The sequence below is a fragment of the Grus americana genome, chromosome 5, assembly GCF_028858705.1.
Source record: "Grus americana isolate bGruAme1 chromosome 5, bGruAme1.mat, whole genome shotgun sequence".
Classification (NCBI taxonomy): Eukaryota; Metazoa; Chordata; class Aves; order Gruiformes; family Gruidae; genus Grus; species Grus americana.
This window is the reverse complement of record NC_072856.1, coordinates 12,739,130-12,759,652: the sequence shown is the minus strand read 5'-3', so window position 1 is coordinate 12,759,652 and position 20,523 is coordinate 12,739,130. Positions and strand designations below refer to the sequence as shown.

General features: G+C 37.2%; 1 protein-coding gene across 9 annotated transcripts in view; it reads left to right on the top strand.

Annotated features, from left to right (window-relative positions):
- Positions 1-20,523, top strand: part of ZNF143 (zinc finger protein 143) — a 48,712-nt gene that overhangs the window by 1,740 nt on the left and 26,449 nt on the right. For 7 of the 9 annotated variants that reach the window (XR_008577463.1, XR_008577464.1, XR_008577461.1 and 4 more), the window contains exons 2-7: positions 12,899-13,029; positions 13,820-13,912; positions 14,396-14,479; positions 14,708-14,788; positions 15,892-16,088; positions 20,030-20,104. Coding sequence is in view for 4 of the 9 variants with exons in the window: in XM_054828535.1 (XP_054684510.1) it covers positions 12,906-13,029; positions 13,820-13,912; positions 14,396-14,479; positions 14,708-14,788; positions 15,892-16,088; positions 20,030-20,104 (654 nt within the window). In the remaining 5 variants the exon portion in view is untranslated. The remainder of the gene's footprint in view (positions 1-12,898; positions 13,030-13,819; positions 13,913-14,395; positions 14,480-14,707; positions 14,789-15,891; positions 16,089-20,029; positions 20,105-20,523) is intronic. The other 2 variants (XM_054828537.1, XM_054828536.1) reach the window with 1 other exon arrangement.

Here is a 20,523-nt window from a genome sequence, read left to right as displayed (position 1 = left end):
AGATGTAAAAATATTTTAAACAGTTTTGAGAAATGTATTTCAAATTGCATAATTTACATAAACTAATCTCATCATTGTAATGAAATAATGTTTAATTTCTTGTATCCTATCTGAGGTAGAGGTGTTTTGCCTTATATTAAAGGCTCAAATAAAGCAAATGCTTAAGCAAGTGTAAAAGTTTCTTTAGCTAGAAAAATCACATCCGCTTCACTCTGTCTTTGTACCTGTGTAGCATTTGATCCATAAACATCAAAATACTTCTGTCATGAGCTGGTAATCCCTTTTCTCAGAGGAGACGGGTGCAGCGATAATAAAGTGATTAGTATTCCCTGGTAATGGGTGCCGAAATTAGGCTCTAAATTTGTTTTTATCTCTAGAATATCTCAAATTATGTAGTGCTTTGGCTCAGCAGACTGCTGCTGGCCCACATTTTGCTGTCCTGTACTATCCAGGAGAAGGGAATTGGTAGGAGTTTGAGAGTGAACAGGGTGTAAGCTGCAGGCTGCCTTCTCACCTCCAGTTCTGTGGGATGTGCAGAGGGATTATATTGAGGGTTCTTCAGCTTAAGTTTGGAGGTGGTAATGGTCTCTCCCTGGACACCATCTTTTCTGGGCATTCCTTACTAAAACAGTGTGTGTGTGTTCTTGCAGACTTGTGTAGTGGCCTTAATGAAATGTATGGGGTTTGTTTTAAAGCTAAAAAGGCAACAGTTTTGAACTGTGTTGCTTGTCTTGGAGTGTAAATGGGCTTCATTTAGAGTGCTGGATGTTGATTTTTCTCCTTGCTGTTGCATGTAAGTCTTGGCCTTAAGAATTTTGGGTTAAAACATGCTCAGCATAGGTGGAGTCTTTGAGAATCACTGTTATTAAATTCTGAGGAGTCTTTAGTTGGCATGTGTAAAATTATTTGTTTTCCAAAGCATAGGGCTCAGCCAAATTTGGATGAGTTTCCACACAAAGCGAATAGCACATTCCTGATAATCAAGGCGATACTTCCAGTTTCAAGTGTTATAACGGACAGAATGCAAATACGAGGAGATGTAACTTGTCTCAGTGCTTTTGTAATCAAATTCCTTTGCTTCTCTCTTCCTGTCTGCTTTTTGACTTGTACCTTTTTCCTTGATCATCCCCATGACTTTGCTTCCCATGCTATCTTTTGTAACTCCTCCTGCCTCTGACACCTGTATGTACATACCGTAGCATCCCAGGCCAACCTTTACCTTTCCTTGCCACTGGCTTTTTTCCTGTATTGTCACATCTTCTGCACATTTCTACAGTGCAACAGCATGCTTTCTGCATTAATAGGTGGGCAGTGTGATTTTTTTTTTTTCTTCTGTGCTGGAAGGAGACTGGTGCACCTGTGTGTGGTTTAGCCCCAGCTGGCAGCTGAGCACCACGCGGCTGCTCACTCACCCCTTCCTCCCCCTGCTCCTTCAGGTGGGATGGGGAGGAGAATTGGAAGAAAAAGGTAAAACTTGTGGGTTGGGATTAGGACAGCAAAGGAAGAAGAAAATAACAAAGTGGGTGATACACAATGCAATTTGCTCACCCCCTGCACCTGATGCCCAGCCTGTCCCAGAGCAGCAATCCCTCCTCCCCTTCCAGCCCCCTTTATATACTGAGCATGATGTCATATGGTATGGAATACCCCTTTTGCTAGTTTGGGTCAGCTATCCTGGCTGTGTACCCTCCCAGCTTCTTGTGAAAATTAACTATCCCAGCCAAAAACCAGACAACCTGGCAAAGAAAACATGAATTGGGTAGCCTATTCCTGTGCCTTGTGCCACAACAGATCTCAAAAGATTGAAGGAAGGTTTTTGCTTAGTTTATGAATTCCTAAGATGGATTGTGATCCTCACAGATGGATGCTCTTCTGGACTTTGAGAATGCGGCTCTGAAATGCAAGTTCCTGTAAATAGAGGTGTGCGTAGGTATCGTTCTGAGAATGCAGTGAGGAATCTGAGGGAGGTGCCTGTCCGTGGACACCACATTTCTGGGGGAGGAGGGGAAGGAAGCCTTATGAGCCATCATGGCACAATGGAGATTATGGGGTTCTGTGTGTACCTTAAGTCTGTAATTTGATCTGCTCTTAGTTGGATTTACTAAAGGGAATATGGTTTTGGTCCTCTCTGTGCTCTGCACACCAGGAATTGTTGATTGGTTACTAAAAAATGGAATTGGACTACATTAGTGAATGCTTCCAGTAACTTAGTCTGCTAAAATTTTCTGGGTTATGCTGCTTTTAATTGTATAGTGGGATTGTACTTTACTCCACCAAGATAGCACTTGTTAAATAAATGAAGTACTCAGATTTGAAGGGAATTTACAGTTCCAGCATGTTCTGCGATATTCAAAGTTACAACTACTTAGTGCTTCCCTCAGTCTTTATTTTATTGTCTGCTGAATGTTTTCCTCAACACAGTTTTTCCCTCAAGAAATGTATAATCTGCTTAATGCTCTTTGACTTCATTTCTGATGACAGACATCTAGAATTGGAAGATGGGTCTGTATTTGTAAGTTACTTGGTGTTGCCTGTATCTTAAGTATATTAGAGTCATCGAACTGTTTGGGTTGGAAGGGACCTCAAAGATCATCTAGTTCCAACCCCCCTGGCATGGGCAGGGACACCCTCCACTAGACCGGGTTGCCCAAAGCCCCATCCAACCTGGCCTTGAACAGTTCCAGGGAAGGGCCATCCACAGCTTCTCTGGGCAACCTGTTCCAGTGCCTCACCACCCTCATAGAGAAGACTTTCTTCTTAATATCTAATCTAAATCGACCCTCCTTCAGCTTAAGGCCGTTACCCCTTGTCCTATCACTACATGCCCTTGTAAACAGTCCCTCTCCAGCTTCCTTTTAGGCCTCCGTTAGGTACTGGAAGGCTGCTGTAAGGTCTCCCATGAGCCTTCTCTTCTCCAGGCTGAACAACCCCAACTCTCTCAGCCTGTCTTCACAGGAGAGGTGCTCCAGCCCTCTGGTCATCTCTGTGGCCCTCCTCTGGACTCACTTCAACAGCTCTGTGTCCTTCTTGTACTGGGGCCCCCAGAGCTGGATGCACTACTCCAGGTGGGGTCTCACAAGAGTGGAACAGAGGGGCAGAATCACCTCAACTTGCTGGTCACACTTGCTGCAGCCCAGGATACATTTGACTTTCTGGGCTGCAAGCATGCATTGCATACATATTCATGCTCAGCTGATATGGTATTACACAGGGTTTCTTAGAATATATTTAGATGTACTGTTTTTCAATTTACATTTGTAATCTGTTTAGGGGTTTTTTTGTTGGTTTTATTTTCAATTCAGGGTAAAGGTTGGCAATTCAGTAGGCTGCACATTTAGTTCCTGAAATACAAGCATAGACTAAAACACTGCTGTTAACTGTCATGGCTAATACTGATACATCTGTAATGTAGTTATCAGATTACTAATTAACTCATAACCACACAAAACAACCCACTCAAAATTCCCTGTTTTGTTGGCAGTCTCAGTGGATTTGCAGGATTTGAAAGGGCACAGCCTGGATTAATTGTTTTGGTGATGTAAATTAGACACTTTTGTGATTGCTTGACAATTAAGAGAGTTAGAAGTCTGTTTGACACAAAAGTACAACATTACTAGAAATAGTTCGTCTCAATTTCTTTCAGATTTTTAACCCTTAAGGGCAAATGTTCCTTGTTTTGTTTAAAACAATCATTGATATTACGGGAGGGCTTATGATTTAAGGATTAATTAGCCTCTTGAAGTGCTTCAGAAGTTAACTGTAACTTTTTTTTTTCTACAGATAGACTTTACTGCTCATTTCTAGGAGTAATTTGAATACAATTCTGACATGCATCATCTGGGTGCCTTCTTTATATAGCCAGTATTTTGCGTATACATACTTGATGGTAAAGAAAACAAACCCCAAAAGCCAGTAGTTTTCATTGGTTAAGTCTGTTAAGCTTTAAGTCTCTTTCTCACTTTGTAACTTCCAGGGGGAAAATCCACTTAGAATGAAATCTAGTGCTTTATCTCGCTAACATGTGTGCTGAAAAATTATTTAAAGGTTTGGGGTTTTTTTCAGCTTTGTTAATCATGTTCTAAGTTTTTCGAGTATAAAACAGAAAATCAGACAACCTACCATACATTCACCTTTTTTCTGATCTCAGGCCCAACATTCAGTTTCTCAGCATGCACCTTATAATTATTTATCCTTACTTTTTTGACTATTAAACCAAAAATAATTTCTTACCATTCAATCTGCAATAGAGAAATGGTGGGGTTTTATAGAAAAGAAGGTATGCATGAGCATTGATAATACAAGTTTGGCCAGGAAAGAAGAAATGTGTCTTTAAGCAAGGATGACCACCTGAGTTCAGAGAAACTTGCTGGCTTGTTTTGGTAAGTGGCTTTACATCGTTCCTGTCGCAGTATGCCTGCACGCCATTCCATGCACACTCACAAGTATTCTGAATTATGTATAGGTGTTTTCAGTTACATCTGAATTTGATTGTTTGGTACAGTATATATGGCCCTTTCTCATGCTAAATCTAGACAGCAGTGTACTAACAACCGACTCAGTAGTTCATTGATCATTGACCAGGTGCATTACTATACTTTTATGTACTTTAATAAAACTTTCAGAATCCTGGTCTCTGTACCTCTGCAAATGGTGCTGTATGGATCTCAATTGCTTGTTACCATTTGTGCAGGATTTTTGAAATCGGATCTCTTGGAAGACTCTCTGTTTCAAATCTCTGGCTTAGGAAGCTCTGCTGGTCATTGGGATAGTTACTTAGAAGCAGTGCTGTTGTAATAGTGCCACCCAAGGCAGATATGATCATTGAACTCAGCATTTGCTGGTGAGGTGCTTGTCCCAGAGCTGCAGCATGAGTTTAATTAGCTTTCTGTCAGCACTGCTGACAGTTAATATACTGATGGAGCTCCTCTCGCCTCCATTGATTAATGAGTAATTTCTTCTCTAATATGTTCAAGAAACTTGTGAAGTTAGCAGTCATATTTGGGATCAAGCTGATTCTTCTCCACATATGTAGGACTTCTTGGCAGGTGGCTTTCTGATCTGCCTGCATTTTTTTAACTGGCATACATTTGAAAATCATAGCATCCTTAGCACTCCCACAGTGTGAAATTACACACATATGCATAATCTTATAATATTAGTTAGAGTAAGGATTTGTAAACATTCTTTACTTGCACTGGTTAATTTTTTTTTTATATAAAATGCAAGCATTGATCTCTGACAATACTTTAAACATGCTGTAGATGGGATTCACAATGTAAACTGAATCTGTGGTGATGAATTCAGGGGAAAAAGGCTGCTGGAACATAAAGTAATTATGTGAGGCTAAATGTGGTTCTCACCGCTCACACTGAAGTCATGAGAGTTCTGCCTGGTTATGGCAGTGATAAATTTTTTTTGCATTTATATATTATTTCTGAGGAGATATCAAAGGCTGTGGCAGTGAATTAGTCTTGAACTGCATTATAATCAGGATGTATCTCTGGTGGAACAGAAAGGTTGAAATACTGCAAAAAGAGTAAAAAGGAACCTTGAGTTTGACTGCAAACCTCTGCTTTAGGCAACATGAGTTCTCTGCAAGTTAGTTGTGCTGCCACTCAGAGTGTGTACATCATGCTTATGCAGTTGACAGTGCTGTCAGTCTTGATTAGGTTATTCTCCAGGGCCAGGGTTAGAGCCCGTGGTTCGTAATTTGCAACACTTCTTTTCTATCTAGAAAATAGTTGTGTAATTGTCTGCTAAATTGCGTATCTTACTCCTCTATCTGAATCCAACTGTTGCTACCAGATTCTTTAGTAGAGGTTTTTGTTTCTGTATTTCAGCCTTTGTTCCATTTTATACAGTGAGTGATTAATGTGGTGGAAATTGCTGTTTAATTATGTTTTGCTTGCCTTTACCAGAGATTGGAAAAAATACAGTAAAAGAAGATTATAGGGGGAAGCACGTAGAAATTTAGAAATTCCTAACATTTAGTAGTTTGTTATGTTTACTCACTAAAAGTCAATCTTACTGATTATAGCATGAAATCAATGTTTCAATGCAATGGTAAAATACTGAAAAAGGTAAGGGCTGTTGATGAAGAAAGAAATCCATGTCTCATCTATTGAAGCATTTGATCAAAGCATCCACATGATCTAGATTTCATTTCTGACCCTGCTACAGATTTCTAGTGTAATACTGGAAAATCTTACTTTTGTTTCCATATGTACTTGTATGTTAAGATTTTAGAGAGCCTTAGTTCTGCTATGTTTTTATTTCTGAGCTTACAACTGTCGAATGACTTTATGAAATTAGTAACCTATACACTTGGTTCCTCTAAAAAACTTTGGACTAGTCAGTTTTTCAGTCTGTGTCAGTCATTTTTTTGCACTGAGACCCAGAAGGTGGTAATGTGTATTATCCGTTGAAGTGTGTTTAACCAGAACGTTAATTGTAGGTAATAATTTTGATCACAAATGTTTGTTAATCAGACTGTTTTGGGGGAAATACTGATATTTGCAGTCATATCAGTTGTTAAGGACCCTAATGCAGCCAGTATTTAATTCAGAAAAACCTTAATTATGTTACTGTGCTGACATACTTGAACTGATTTTGGAATCCAGCTTTGTCAAACATGGGAATGTAGTTTCCAAAAATTCCTTAATGAAGGTTTCAGTACTGTGGGGTTATGTGTCATTTGTCATATTACTTTTCTGGATTGTTTTTTATTTGTTGTTTTTATAAATTTTGTAAAATTACAATGGTTTTGTACATTATTTTCAAGTGTGTTAAAAATAAGTGATGTTTCTTTTCAAATTAAATAAATGGATACTATTTCAAACTTCTCAGTGCTGTCTGTGCAAGGAGGATGAACAATCACAAGGTTGCTGAATGAATGGAGTAGCTTTTTTCCTGTCTTTCCTTCCCGGTTCTTTCTTCCAGCACATTCTAGATTGCATTTTATAACTGTAAGTTTTCTTCCATGACTGCTGTTGCAAACTTTATTCCATTTCCCGTTAATCATCCTCTAAGCATCACCTTTTTTTTTTTTTTTTTTTTAATCTAAGGAGTTTCTGCTACTGTCACTGCAGGGTTTTTCCTTTGTCAAGCAATACAGTGGTATAGTCATTCTTTAAAAGGCAAATTCCTGCTATTTTCTAGCTGCTATTTCCCACATTCTCCACTACATGGAGTCTCTCTTCATGCTGTCCTCTCAGCTGCCGGAGTTCCCAAGTGCCCCAAACCTGCTTTCTGCTCCATGGTAGCATGCCCTCTACCAGCTCTTGCTTTGTTTTTCAGCTGCCTAAATCCCACCTGCTGTTTCTTAGTTGTTCGATTCCTAGTTTTCAGCAAACTCCTGTTTCCAGTTGCTAGATTGAGTTTACATAAAAACTTCTCCTCTAACATTGCATCTTTTCTCCAGAACAAGTGACAGCACCCAAAAGATTCTATTTGAGTATTAGTGGAGGGAAGAATACAGGAGGTGCTCTCTAGATAGGCAACTTGATGAAGTCTTCATGAAAAAGCATTTATTTTTAACCAACCTCTCCCCTACCCCCTTGCATCCCTCTGGTTTCTGAGTGTTGAGAATTTAAAGCATACTTGAGGTCACAGCTTTTGCTGTTCAGAGAATTTGGGGAGGGGGTGTAGTTTGGAGTTTTTTTAATAAAAAATTGCACCTATGTATCCTGCTGGATGGCATATTTTATCTATCAGCATTATACTGGGGGGTTACATTGCTGGTGCAACTTTTGTCAAAAAGCAAGTCAGCACTGTGCATCACTAACTGCTTTTTCTCCGTAATGAACAGTTTGAGAGTTGTTTCAGCATCACTTCTTGGACTGGCTGTTGCTTCCTTCCATCAGACACTGTTTTCAGTTCAGAGATTTTTCAGTCTAGTAATTTTCTGTCTTAAGCTGATTTTTTTGTGGGAAGTATTTCAACCATCTTAAAGAATGGTAAGATTTTCTCTGCATGAATACCATAGGAGTATTTCAGTGACTAATCATTTCAGGAATGCAATATGCATTATTATCCTCATGAAAGTCTTCCCAAATATCATTAACGTACCTTTGAAAATTGCAACTTGCATATGATCTGTGAAGATTTGCAAGAGTTCACAGTATCAAGTCTCAAGTTTTCACTTCAGTGAGTACATCATGACTAAGCCTGCGCTTGTGTCTTTTCTGTAGGACACCTCTTGAGATTAAGCAGAATATACATGCATCGATCCTGTTGAGCAGCCATGCAGGCCCCACCCCAGGGTTCATATATTTTCCTAAAAATGGATGCTTTCAGCTGCTTTTTAACTAATGAGGTGCAATATTTGTAGTGGATAAAGGAAATCTTTCTCTCCCAGGTTCTTGCTGACAAAATTCCGAGCAGACAGGAGGTTTAAAGAAAAAGCTTAGTGATGCAAATGCACAGAAATAAAAGCAATGAGGTGCATTAGGGAAAGAAGCTGGTGAGACTTGGATTGGAGGAAGGATGAAGACAAATTTGCTGGAAGCTGGGGAGAAAGCAGGATATAAGCCAGTTAGAAAAGGAGGGGGGGAGAGTGACTAAAGCTGAGGTAAGGGAAGAGACTTGAGTATGATGAAAACACTGGTTTAAAAAAAAACAAGGCAAGTGACTAAATATATGATAGGAGACTAGATTTGCTGGGTGGATGATGTACCAACAGTGTGGTGATACTGTTTTAAATTTATGCAATATGAAAATGGTTAGATATTATACAACAGTTTAAGTTGGAGGGAACCTCCAGACATTATCTAGTCCAGCCCTGATCAAGGCTGGTCTGATTAGACCATGTTGCCCAGGGCTGTGTCAAGTTGAGTCTTGAATGCGTACAAGGATGGGGAGTCCGTAACCTTTCTTGGCAATCTGTTCCTGCATTAAACCATTCTTATAGGGGAAAAAAAACCCACAACAAAGTAACACTGTAGCAGCTGTATCTCTGTGATAGCCTGACCCACTTCTCTATAACATAGGCCAACTTTACACCTTCTTTAGTTCTTTCCCCACCCGCTTCCTCAGGGTGTGTAGCCCTGTCTGGTTAGCCTGTCTTCTCCACTGGGGAGGAAGAAAAGAGGCTGAAAGTGAGCAGCACATCCATTTTTGGCTGAGGGTACTTCTCCCTGCACAGCAGAGCAAAACTGCTGCATCACCAAAGAGTGAGTGAAAGCTAGGGTTTTGCTGTTTGGGAGGGTCCCAGTTCTACAACCTCCATTACAGGGGACGTACTTCTAAGATGGGTCTGAACATGAACTGTCTTGAGAGAGAGGAATGTGATAGACGATGGTGTGATGGACACGTAGAGCAGGCCAGCAGTAAAAGAAGACTTGGGGACTAGTTGCAGAAGGAGTTGGTGTGGACACGGGAGTATTTTAGGTTATTTTGACAAGAAGAATGGGATTATATTTGGGAAGAGGGATGTGCTGGAAATTTGGTACCATGATACGACTGGCTGAAGAAGGAAACTGGTACTTCAAGGAGAAGGGATGGAGCTGGGGATAAGAAGCTAGTGGAAGGACAGAGGATTGGGAAGAGGATATATTGGATAATTTTAAAGGAGTCGGAACTGGGAGAAAACAGCAGCATAGTCTGTGTAAGTTACAGCGTGTGATTGTCCAGATCATCTGGAATAGAGGAAAGTAGTGAATGTTGTTTTGCTGTGTGCAGCAGTTCACTCTGGGTTTTTTTTCAGTGTGTGATAACTATTAATCAGTCACACTACAATAACAAACACAGTAAAATAATTTAAACAAATACTTTTGCTCCTTTGGCCCTTGAATTTATCTTGCATTAGATTTCTTTTTCTTCCAAAGTAGCCATTGACCTTTTAAGCAGTTGGTTCTGCTCTGACTCTTTTAGGACTTCACAGTTGTCTGCATTGACTAGCTTACTCTCTACTTCCCCAAAGTTGAGGGAAGAGGCATAAGCTCTGGAGGAAAGACATTATTCTATTTTAAAGGCAGAGAGTATATTAAAGATGCTGGAGGCTTCTTAAAAAATACTTTGTCTAAGAGAGGGAATACTGTAAAGTAGATCTGAGCTGAAAGGCCTTTGAGATGCAGTCTCTGCTGGAATTGTTTCAGAATATAGTTCTAGTTAAAACCAGTGGCTGTGTAGCCTTCCTTCTCCAATGTGTGAAGTGGTCTAGCTGCTTTGCAACCAACTTTCATGAGGCGTCCTGAAAATTGAGCGAATGGAAAGCACCGACAGTACAGAACACTGTTGCATTTCAGAAGACAGACAACCTCTGTGCACCACTAGCATCTTATACCATAATTACTTAATTTAACTTGCTACGAGCTGGCAGTACCTCCAGAGAAGCAGTCCTTGCAAACTGGTCTGGAATAAAACTTTTTTTGGTGCTAGTTTATTTGTTTAACTGCATCAGTTTTCTAATCTTAGTTGCTGCACAGTACATGAACGCTGAGTGTAGGGCCACTTCAGTGCTTGTTTAAGCTGATCCTATAGCTACAGTATGTTGTCCCATTTTTGTTTTACAAGTAAAGTGCTTTGTAAGTAAATGTTTTAACCCTATTTTGAGATGGGGGGATAAATGAGTAATAGAGAAAGAAGTTACTAGTCCAAAGTCACTAACGTGGAGATGGCAGAGGAAGGAGTTGAACTCAGGATCTCTTATGTCCTCGTACAATTCCTTGTCCCTTAGGTTATAGTATCCAAAAAACTTTAGCTATTTCATTTTCTTCAGAAACATCTAGTATAAATGCAATTTAGTCTGGATGGCTTCTCTGCACTGGCTCTTCTTCTGTTCTATTACATCTCTTTTAGAGACCTCATTTTCTATAAAAGCTTCTTTTCTTGAAAAGGATGATGGGAACAAGAATTTCCCATCTTCCCACCTCTTTTGGGTTTCTATCTGAACTATATCTTCTTTTTGATGCTCAGAGTTGTTCAAGGTTCAGATTCTCTATTACAAGCCTATATTTTAATCTCCTTAATGTTCCAGATAGCTATTATGTAGGATTTTAATCTTGGAAGGCATATTTCTTATTGAATTGTGAACCGATCATTAGTAGTGTTTTTTTTCTTATATGATTTTCAATGTAGTGCATCAAAAACTTGCTTTTTTACAAGAAGTTTAAAACCTTCCTAAAGCTACCCCATCTACTTTGTGTATTAAACTATATCTAGTCCATTAACGGGGCTCTTAACTGTTAACTGAACTGTCGATAATATTCTTATACACGCCAAGGTGATTAGGCTCTGGGTCCAATTTCTGGAGGTAATGTGGGTACTTAGTATAACATCACATTAAAAGTTAGTGGGGCTTGGACTGTAGCGACACATTTGCTGTGTGCACAGCACTTGGGTTAAAGCACTTCAGACAGCAAAAGCAGCAGAGCTGCAGCAGCTGGGTGTGGGTCGGCTTTTTCTCTGCTGAGACTAAGAAATTTACGTAGCTGTCTGCCCCTAGGAAACAGAGTCTGGTTCAAAGTGACTTGGATGTATTTGGAAAATATTATTTGGGTATAATTTTCAACTGCTAAATTAGTGTACAAAAACCTTTTAAATGCTGCAGGCATGCTGGAGTACCTAAAAGGTCTAATTTTGCTTTCGTTATTCTTTAGTTTTCATGTTAAGCACAAGTTTCTCAGCGGTCTTTGAGACCGTTGAGGAGTTGCTCATTCAAGGTCAGATTTCTGGATTATAGAGGTAAAAATAGTTCAGTTATTTAGAAATGTAATCATAAGTAAATTAAAAACCCTAGATTATTCTTCTCAGCCTTGAGTTATAAAACAGCAGGTCATAAAGCCATACTAAGATTAAAAGCTTTGATTGTTTATCTGTAACCTTTTTGTGAGATTAGCTAAGTGCGTCGTCTTGTAAGAAAAACTCTTGACTATCAAGAGATTGGGGTGGGGGAAAAGTTGCTTTGATGCTGTGTAGCCTAGATTGCAATTCCATGTGATTTTCTTTTTTATCCACATCTAAGTGTATGTTACGTTAACTAAAAGGCTTGCAGAACTCAGACTCTCTTTTGGTTGTTGGGGGTTTTTTTGCTTGTTTGTTTTCCTATGGTTAAAGCCAACATCTGAGTTAGTAGAATGCAATGTTATGTATTTCCTTTATAGCTTCTTAATCTAGTAATACTGAAAATTAGTAATGGCATTTCAGATTCAGTAGACTTCTTAATCTCCCATATTGAAACGTACCAGGGTAAAAAATTAGTATCCAAAGGGATGGGCATGTCTGGTTCTATGAGATATATGCAGAGTTGTGACTGTCACTCGCTAATCACTATGCTGTTGTCTTATCAATGCATTTTATCATGAGGTAGTTTATTATTTTCAAGGACAGATTTTTTTTTTTTTTTTAAATAGAAACCTTCCTGGAAAGTTTAGGGAAATAGTTGGATCATTCAGTCAAATTTACTAATGAAGTATGTATTTCCCAGTGTGTGATAGATTCTAAACCTCTTACTGGCACTGGAGACATGTTTAATTTATATAGTTCAAGCCCTGCTGTTGTTATGGGTGACCATGGGTGAATTGTTAGCTTTATTTTAATTCTGGGCATAAAAACATAGCATTACTTATGCCATCATTATTCTTTATACACTGGTTGAATGAATCATATCTAACTGAAACCTAAATGTGGTTGATGCACTTCAATTTAGTAACTGCTTCCTGAAGTTCTCAACAGCTTAGTTAAATGAGGTAACAATATTTACCTATTTCAAATAACTTTTTTTTCCTCTGAAGTATTTTCCAGGTAAGTCAATCATTCATTGCATCTTCTGTATGCGGACGGTAACATAAAATATTTGTAGCAGCTGTATAAAAATCTAATTAAACTTAGATTGTCTTTAACAAGTTCTGGTTCTGTATTTAAATTTTTTATCTATGTTTTGTGAATACTTTCTTTCTAGGTAGACAATGTTATTAGCTCAGATAAATCGAGACTCTCAGGGAATGACTGAATTTTCTGGAGGAGGAATGGAGGCCCAGCATGTGACTCTCTGTCTAACAGAAGCTGTAGCTGTGCAAGGTGAACCTTCAGGTTAAAATATTTCTACATTATTGTGTCTTTTCTGTTTGAAATTCAGATAAAACTCTAAAACTCCCATAGTGTATTCTAAATGAAAAATCTAACAGAAATTATTCTTAGTTAACTGAGATTAAGTTCACTAATTTAATTCTGAAAGGAAATAATCTCTTAATTAAGATAATAATGTAAATGTGCCAAAATAGGAAATACAAATCTGACTTTATTCTTACTACAGTTTTACTGTTTTATACTTTGTAACTTCAGTTTATCTCTAAGTATGTATTAAAGAAGTTGAGTTTTAAAATAGAATGGTGATCTAGAATTGGTTTAAACTTGATGTTTTCTGACAGCTTTGTTATGATTTTACATGATTAAAAACTTTTTCCTAAATCTGTGTTTTACTCTAAATAGATTTATGTATATTAATGACAGGTGATAGTGTACAAAACAAAATTATCAATACAAGTATATATATATATAATTATTTCACTGTTGACACTCATGATCTAATTAATATTTCTCCTAAAACATCAGCTTTGTAGTTATTTATTTATTTAGTGACACTGTAACTTTTTTAGTTAAGGAAAATAACATTCTAGCTGTCATGTTTACAGAGAAAAATCTTGAACATATAACCCCAGTATATGTTCAAGGTTCAAAAACCAGAAAGCAAGAAAGAACTATTTCCTATTATTATTTCTGAAATCATTATGCTTTAAGGGGATGTAATAATTTATGGAGGTGGTTAAGTTGTGATTTTTAGGGTTTGATGCTGGTAATAGCGAAGTTTTCTCCTTGCTAGATGGTGACAACTTAGAAAACATGGAAGGTGTGAGTTTGCAAGCAGTTACCCTGGCTGATGGCTCCACAGCTTACATACAGCACAATTCTAAAGGTAGGTAAATGACTAGAAGCTGATTGATATTGAAATCATATTCCCCCTTTTAACCCAGTCTTTGGGTTGTAAACCCCTTTGGATTGTAAAGTCAGGCAAAATTTGTACAATGTTTATGAAGTTCCAATTCTAGCTGGGAATTACAGGTATTACAGTAATACTATAAAATAAATATTTATTTCTGCTACTAATAAGATGCAGGTATCAAATGCAGAGCATAAGTCAAACAAAAGTGAGATAAGCTTTACCCTTCAAACCCAAATATCAACATTTGGCCTACTGGATAGGATATCAGGCCTTTTAAATTTTTTTTTATCCCAGAATTTTAAAACCTTTGCATAGTCACACTGTGCTTACTCTTTACCAAACGTTATTTCTCGGTCATATTTACTTGATATTTTAATCCAGAAAGTATCAACTGTGTGTTTAAACTGTGGTGTGTCATACAGAATATTTTTTAGGAATTCTCATTGTGTATTTCAGATGGCAAATTAATGGATGGCCAAGTGATTCAATTAGAAGATGGTTCTGCTGCTTATGTTCAACATGTACCCATGTCTAAAAGTAGTAAGTGTAATAATCCAAGAAATATATTCTAAAATAATGTTTTACTGATAAATATTGATATTAAGTAATTAACAGTCATTATGATAGTTTGATTTCTTATTTTAATTGAAACAGTCATGAAGAGATCCTAGGTATTTAGTGATCCTAGGTATTTAGTGTTTAATCTTTTCCAACTAATGGACTTTTCAAATTGTTGTTGAAGCGTTGTAATTCTTTTTTTCCGAACAGGGGACAGCTTGCGTCTGGAAGATGGACAAGCAGTTCAGCTGGAGGATGGAACTACAGCATTTATTCATCACACCTCGAAAGGTAATTTTTTTTTTTTAAGTGCGATTTATTACATTAGAGTTCAACAGAACTTCAGCAGTATAAAATATGGTACTCTTTAGACTATCACATCATTTAGTGTGATTTCCAATGTAGATTACTTGTTGCTTTTACTTTGTGACATCTAGAAGTTGTTGAAATGAGACTGGTTCAGTTCCTTATTTGGGCCTCATACAACACTTATAAAGAGAACCAAAACCAGCATATTTCACCTTTTTTTTAGCCCAGGTTCACATTAAAGTAAGTATATGTCATGTTAATAAAGAATGTAAGCTGTTATACAAATTCCAGCAACAACTGCATGTGAAAATGAGAAGAGAAAGCAGGTAAGAATCAGTCAATCAATCCCTCTTGAGCTAAAGAATGTAGAGATTGACTTAAATTTTAAAGATCATGCTATTGATGATTTTGTCATTAGGTAGTAGGGCAGAAAATGTGACAGCTGACAGTCAAGAACGCAAACGTATTTATTTTAAATTATAACTTAGATGTCTGCAGAAGATGATTACACTAGTCTTGGAAATGGTACTACTTTTCTACAAAAAGTGAACAAGTAGATATTTTAAGTCTGTTTAAACTAGTGTGACAAGAATTACATTCTACAATTAGCAATACTAAGAGGAGAGAATATAATAAAGAATGTCCTCCTTAAAAATCATCCTATATTTTAGGTGTTTCTTTTGCATATTTGCATGATTCTGTTCTTAAAATTATCAGATTTATGAATTCTAAAATCTGCAGTACTGATGTCAGTACATGTGTTAGATTATTTTCATTTTATTATGAGCGGATACAAAATGGAAAGCGTATTTGTGTTCCTGGTTTCCTTTGTAAATAAAGCTAGACCAATATAAAATTGGTTTTGCACTTTTATAAGTGTGAGAAATAAAGCTATGGGAGGTGTTGCATTGAAAAAAATTTCACCAGCGCTATTCGTAGTAATATTTTAAGTGTTTACATTTCTCATATCTTTCATACATATATATGACTTCAGGAGACATTTCCTAAACAGTAGTAGTTTCTCATGTAACATGCAGGCATTGCTATTCCTTTTTTTCATAACACTTTGTAATATTATTTCTCAGACAGTTATGACCAGAGTGCATTACAAGCAGTCCAGCTGGAGGATGGAACTACTGCCTACATTCACCACACGGTGCAGATGCCACAGTCAGATACTATTTTAGCCATTCAAGCTGATGGCACGGTGGCAGGTCTTCATACAGGAGATGCTGCCATTGACCCAGATACCATCAGTGCTTTGGAGCAATATGCAGCCAAGGTATACTGAAAGGCATTTTCTCTGTCCGTAATGTTTTAGTGCAGCATCACAAGATACTTGGCAGCAAAAGCCAATTGTGATCCAGGAATTAAAATTATGATTAAGAGAGCCTTCAGACTCTTAGAAGAGAGAACACCAAATCGTCATGACAGTGCTTCACTATCATGTGCAGCTGCAGTGTGTAGTGTTGCATAAAAAGAACAAAAGATTGAACACTGAAATGATGTGGAGTCAGATTGATTGGGACAGTGATTTAGACAACTAAATTATAACTTTCTTTAAAATACAGCATTGGAAAGGAGCCTCTTGAGAGGACACTGTTTGGAAAGAAGGACAAAGTTAAATTATTCTTGTTCAGGCACTATTGTTGGATTTTTTAAATTTTTTTTTTCTTGCATTGGGAAGAGGAGGGCCTGGTGTACTGAGCAAGGACAATGCATTGTATTAAGTATAAAATAGACACTTAGTTACTGATTTTGTAAAAACTTCTTTGATCCATACTTTCAATAGTAAAATGTAGTATGATGCCTTAAATTCACATTGTCCACTTTAGTGGACTTCTGTAAAGCATGATGTAAGTATAATAATGGGCGGTGCAACTTCCATGACTTTATAGTTTAGCAGTGTCCCAGTTGCTGAATGATTACCATTAGTTCTTGTATTGCTCTGGAAAAAGAGTAGAATAAATTTTAAAATCTGTCCTCTAGTGTCACTGAGAGTTTTCAGATTTTGGGAGAAGGCCAGTTAGGATAATTAAATGGCTTATACACTATTCTTTCCATTATGCTTCTGTCTGTTACAATTGAGAGATCCTAAGAGAGTCAGTCAGATTGTGTTGTGTTTGGCTATGCTTTAACATTTCATAAAATAAAAGGTAATTCAAGGTTAGTTGAGCTGTAGTGACAAGCTTTTACACATTCCCTAGCGACTATTTAAGTTAGGTTTAAATCAATCATACCTTTGTCCTTCTTAACAAAGAGTTATATTAACCATAATTTGTTATAAGTTTCTGTTTTGAGAAGGTGAAGAAAAAACAGAAGAAATGCAAATCAATTTGCTTTTTTGTCCTATTTCTCTCAACATGTGTGTTTTAGTTTTGTAATGTGAATTTGTTTTCTGTAGTGTACTTGTGTGTGTCTAGGAAAAGTTATATTTATTTTCTTTAAGCTTTCATCTCAGAACCTTATTCTGAAAGGTACCACTAGAATCTCTTAGGGAAAGTCAGAAATGAGTTTCCAAGTATTGCACCTGTTTTATGTACAAAAGCAAATTATAGCTCAATCATCCGAACCCTGCCTTTCTCTTAAAAGGAGAAATGTGGGTTTGTGATTCTCCTCCATGTCTGTGTATGCTTCATAGCGAGGCAATACATACTTTTCGTGGCAGCTGGTATAGGAACATTGAAAAAGGTATAGGAAGGGGCAATAATGGTGACTAAACATATGAAATACATGAGGTAAGCATATGATAGAATTTTATAAAATTTTAAGTGGCACAAAGAAGAGTAGTGACTTGTCATTGTCTTTACCCGTGTAAGAACTGGGAAGTACCAGGTGAAACTCTCAGGTGACAGGTTCAAGAAAAACAAGGGAAGAATACTTTTTCAAACAGCACAAAGTGAAACCATGGCAGTGCTTGTAGGATATTGTGGATGCTAATATGTCTCTGAATTCAAAGAGTAATTAGGTAAATTCATAGAAGAAAAATGTATCCCGGGCTACTAGGTAGAAACATGTGACCTCTACTTCAGGAAGTTCCTAAGCCATAAATTGCTTGAAGGTTGGGAGAATATTTCTGGGAATGTATCACTATATGCTTGGCCTGTTTCTTTAGTCTTCTTTAGCATCTGCTGCTCGCTGCTGTTGGAAACAAAATGGTGCACTAGATTGACCTTTAGTTTGACTGAGTATAGGTGTTCTTACATTCTTAACTGAAGGCAGACTAAATCTTTCTTTAGAATCTAAGACAGTCTTTTAGGAGGAACTCAAAGATCTTCCTTGGAGTCCTTCCAGAATTCTCCCAGTACTGCAAAAAGAGAGGTTTAAAATTGGGTGTTGTCTTTTTTTTGGTTTGTTTTTGGGTTTTGTTTCTCTTTGAAGGTTTTCTCTTCTAAACTTAAAAAGCAAAGAAAATTTTAAAAGCAGATTTGGAGAATGGTGGTTCTTCTCTCATCCCCTGTCCTACATTACAGGCAGAAATAGCAAAGATCAGTAGGCTGCCCAAGATCAGTGTAAAAACTCTGTAAGAGAGTTCATACAAAGAGAACCAAGACGACTACAGAGAAGCTCACTGGAAGTGGTGGAACACGTACATTTTTCATTGTCCCTTGCTTCTTCTTTAGGCATAGTACTACTTTCCCACATCTTGCAGAGCACATGCAAAGACTTAACTAGAGTCCTTTTAATTTTGGACTAAGTCAATGTCATCTTCCACCCAAAGCAACCAAGGGAAAAAGAGATCATTGCTCTCAGTGAACATAAAGTCAGAAGATATATAATGGAATTGTGAAGAGCTTACCACACATACTTTTCTTCCATAAGCTGTTTTCCTGCAACATCCTAGCTGCTGGAAAAGTACAATTCCTGGGGTTTGTGTATGTCTACACATAAGCATGCACATTCCGTTTGGATCATTTGTTTCCAGTGGCATTGATGAACATTTAATTTCATGTCAGCGGTTCCTTTCTCAACCAACAACAGGAAGTTCAGGATGGTGGGATTCAAGTCTCATTTCTGTGCAGGCTCTCTCCTTCCCTTCAAAAATTGTGCAGAAGGTCCCAAAATGGCTATTGTTTCCTTTAAAAAAAAAAAAAATTGCCGGCTTTGCAAACTCTCTTTGCAGTCTCTCTGTAATGTAAACTTAGCTCTGCTTGGGCACTTTCCTCTTTACTGTTATAGCTCAAAGTTGCCAAAAGTATATTGCTCACAATCATCTACTTTAGAAAGATAGTACGGTCTGAAAACCTTTTATGGGACAAGTTCATCTTCAGTCTCAAAGTGAAATGTTGATAGCTAATGCCTTGAGCAAGATACTTTACACAACCATTAACGTTCTCAGGAGCCTGCTATGACCTCCTTAGTGAAAGGGCATAAGCATACCAGCTGAGGTAGGGTTCCTGCCAAACTATTTAGGTGCATCAATCTCAGCTTTGAGTGTAATGGATGCATAAAGTATTATGAATGCCTGTGCTCAATACAGAGGCAATTAAGGAATGGGAAACTATGTAAAGTATACTTTAAATTAGTTTATTCTACTGTAACTAATAAGACACTGTTCTTTGGGTTGTTGTATGTGAGAGAGTTTGTGGGTTTTTTTAAACTGGGCAATTATATTTTTATTTAAATAAATTTTTCAAATTAACATCTAATATTCTTTCAAATATTTTTATAAGTTCCTTGGAAAGCAGCAATACCTTTCTCCTCCTGTATACTGTTTTTAAAAATAAACCTATGGAGCCATACACAAGTCTTTGCTTAGCTGTTGTAATTTGACTATTTCGAATTGAGATGTAACACATTGTCTTAGGTATTTTGATTCCGAAGGAGTTGTGCTGTTCAAAACAAGTAAATTCTGCTTAACAGGGAGTGAGAGGTATATCCCTACTATAAAAGTAAACATTCGCTTTTTTTTTTCTGTCAGAACTCAGTATTGTTAAAGTTATTTATTTTAATACTTTTGTCAGTCTATTAATTTAACATACTTGGTTCTTGCAGTCTTTCCTACTTTAAGACAATTTTGAGATGCTAACTTCACCTATTCTATAATGCAGATGCTACAAGTGGTGATTTTCATATAGGCTAATATACTATAGGATAACCATGTTTCAAGAGGGAGCTAGAGAGCTATGAAATAAGCACTCAGGAACTGTCTGTAATCCTCTGGTTTTCAGATGAATAAAAATAACCTGTAAATGTTTTTCCCATTTCAACTTGTTTTATCAGGTGTCTATTGATGGAAATGACAGTGTTAGTGGCACAGGAATGATAGGCGAAAATGAACAAGATAAAAAAATGCAGGTATGTAGCCCATTAAAAAATAATTAAATATATCTCTTTCTTCTGTCTTCTCTGCCCAGCGATGTACATGATAGGTAGTCCTGTGTAGCCATGAACTAGGGTTTGCTGCTACCCTTCAGAAATTTTAGATCTCAAATCTATACAGATAGGTCATATTTCTCACTTTCTACAAGATCCTTTCACAGGATTTAAAAAAGATCTTCTAATACTTAATGTTTTCTGGGGGTTTTCTGTTAAAAGGTAATTAAAAAATATGTTGAATTTCTAAGATTTTTTTCAAGCTGACCTGAGTATTTCATCAGTAAGGGTGTAAGTATTTCAGAAGTTCTTTTCCAGAGAATGAATGTGACTTTTCATAGTCCTTAAAGCAGAAGGAATGCTGACTCAATTAATGAATTATTTTCTTCTTAAGAGAGACA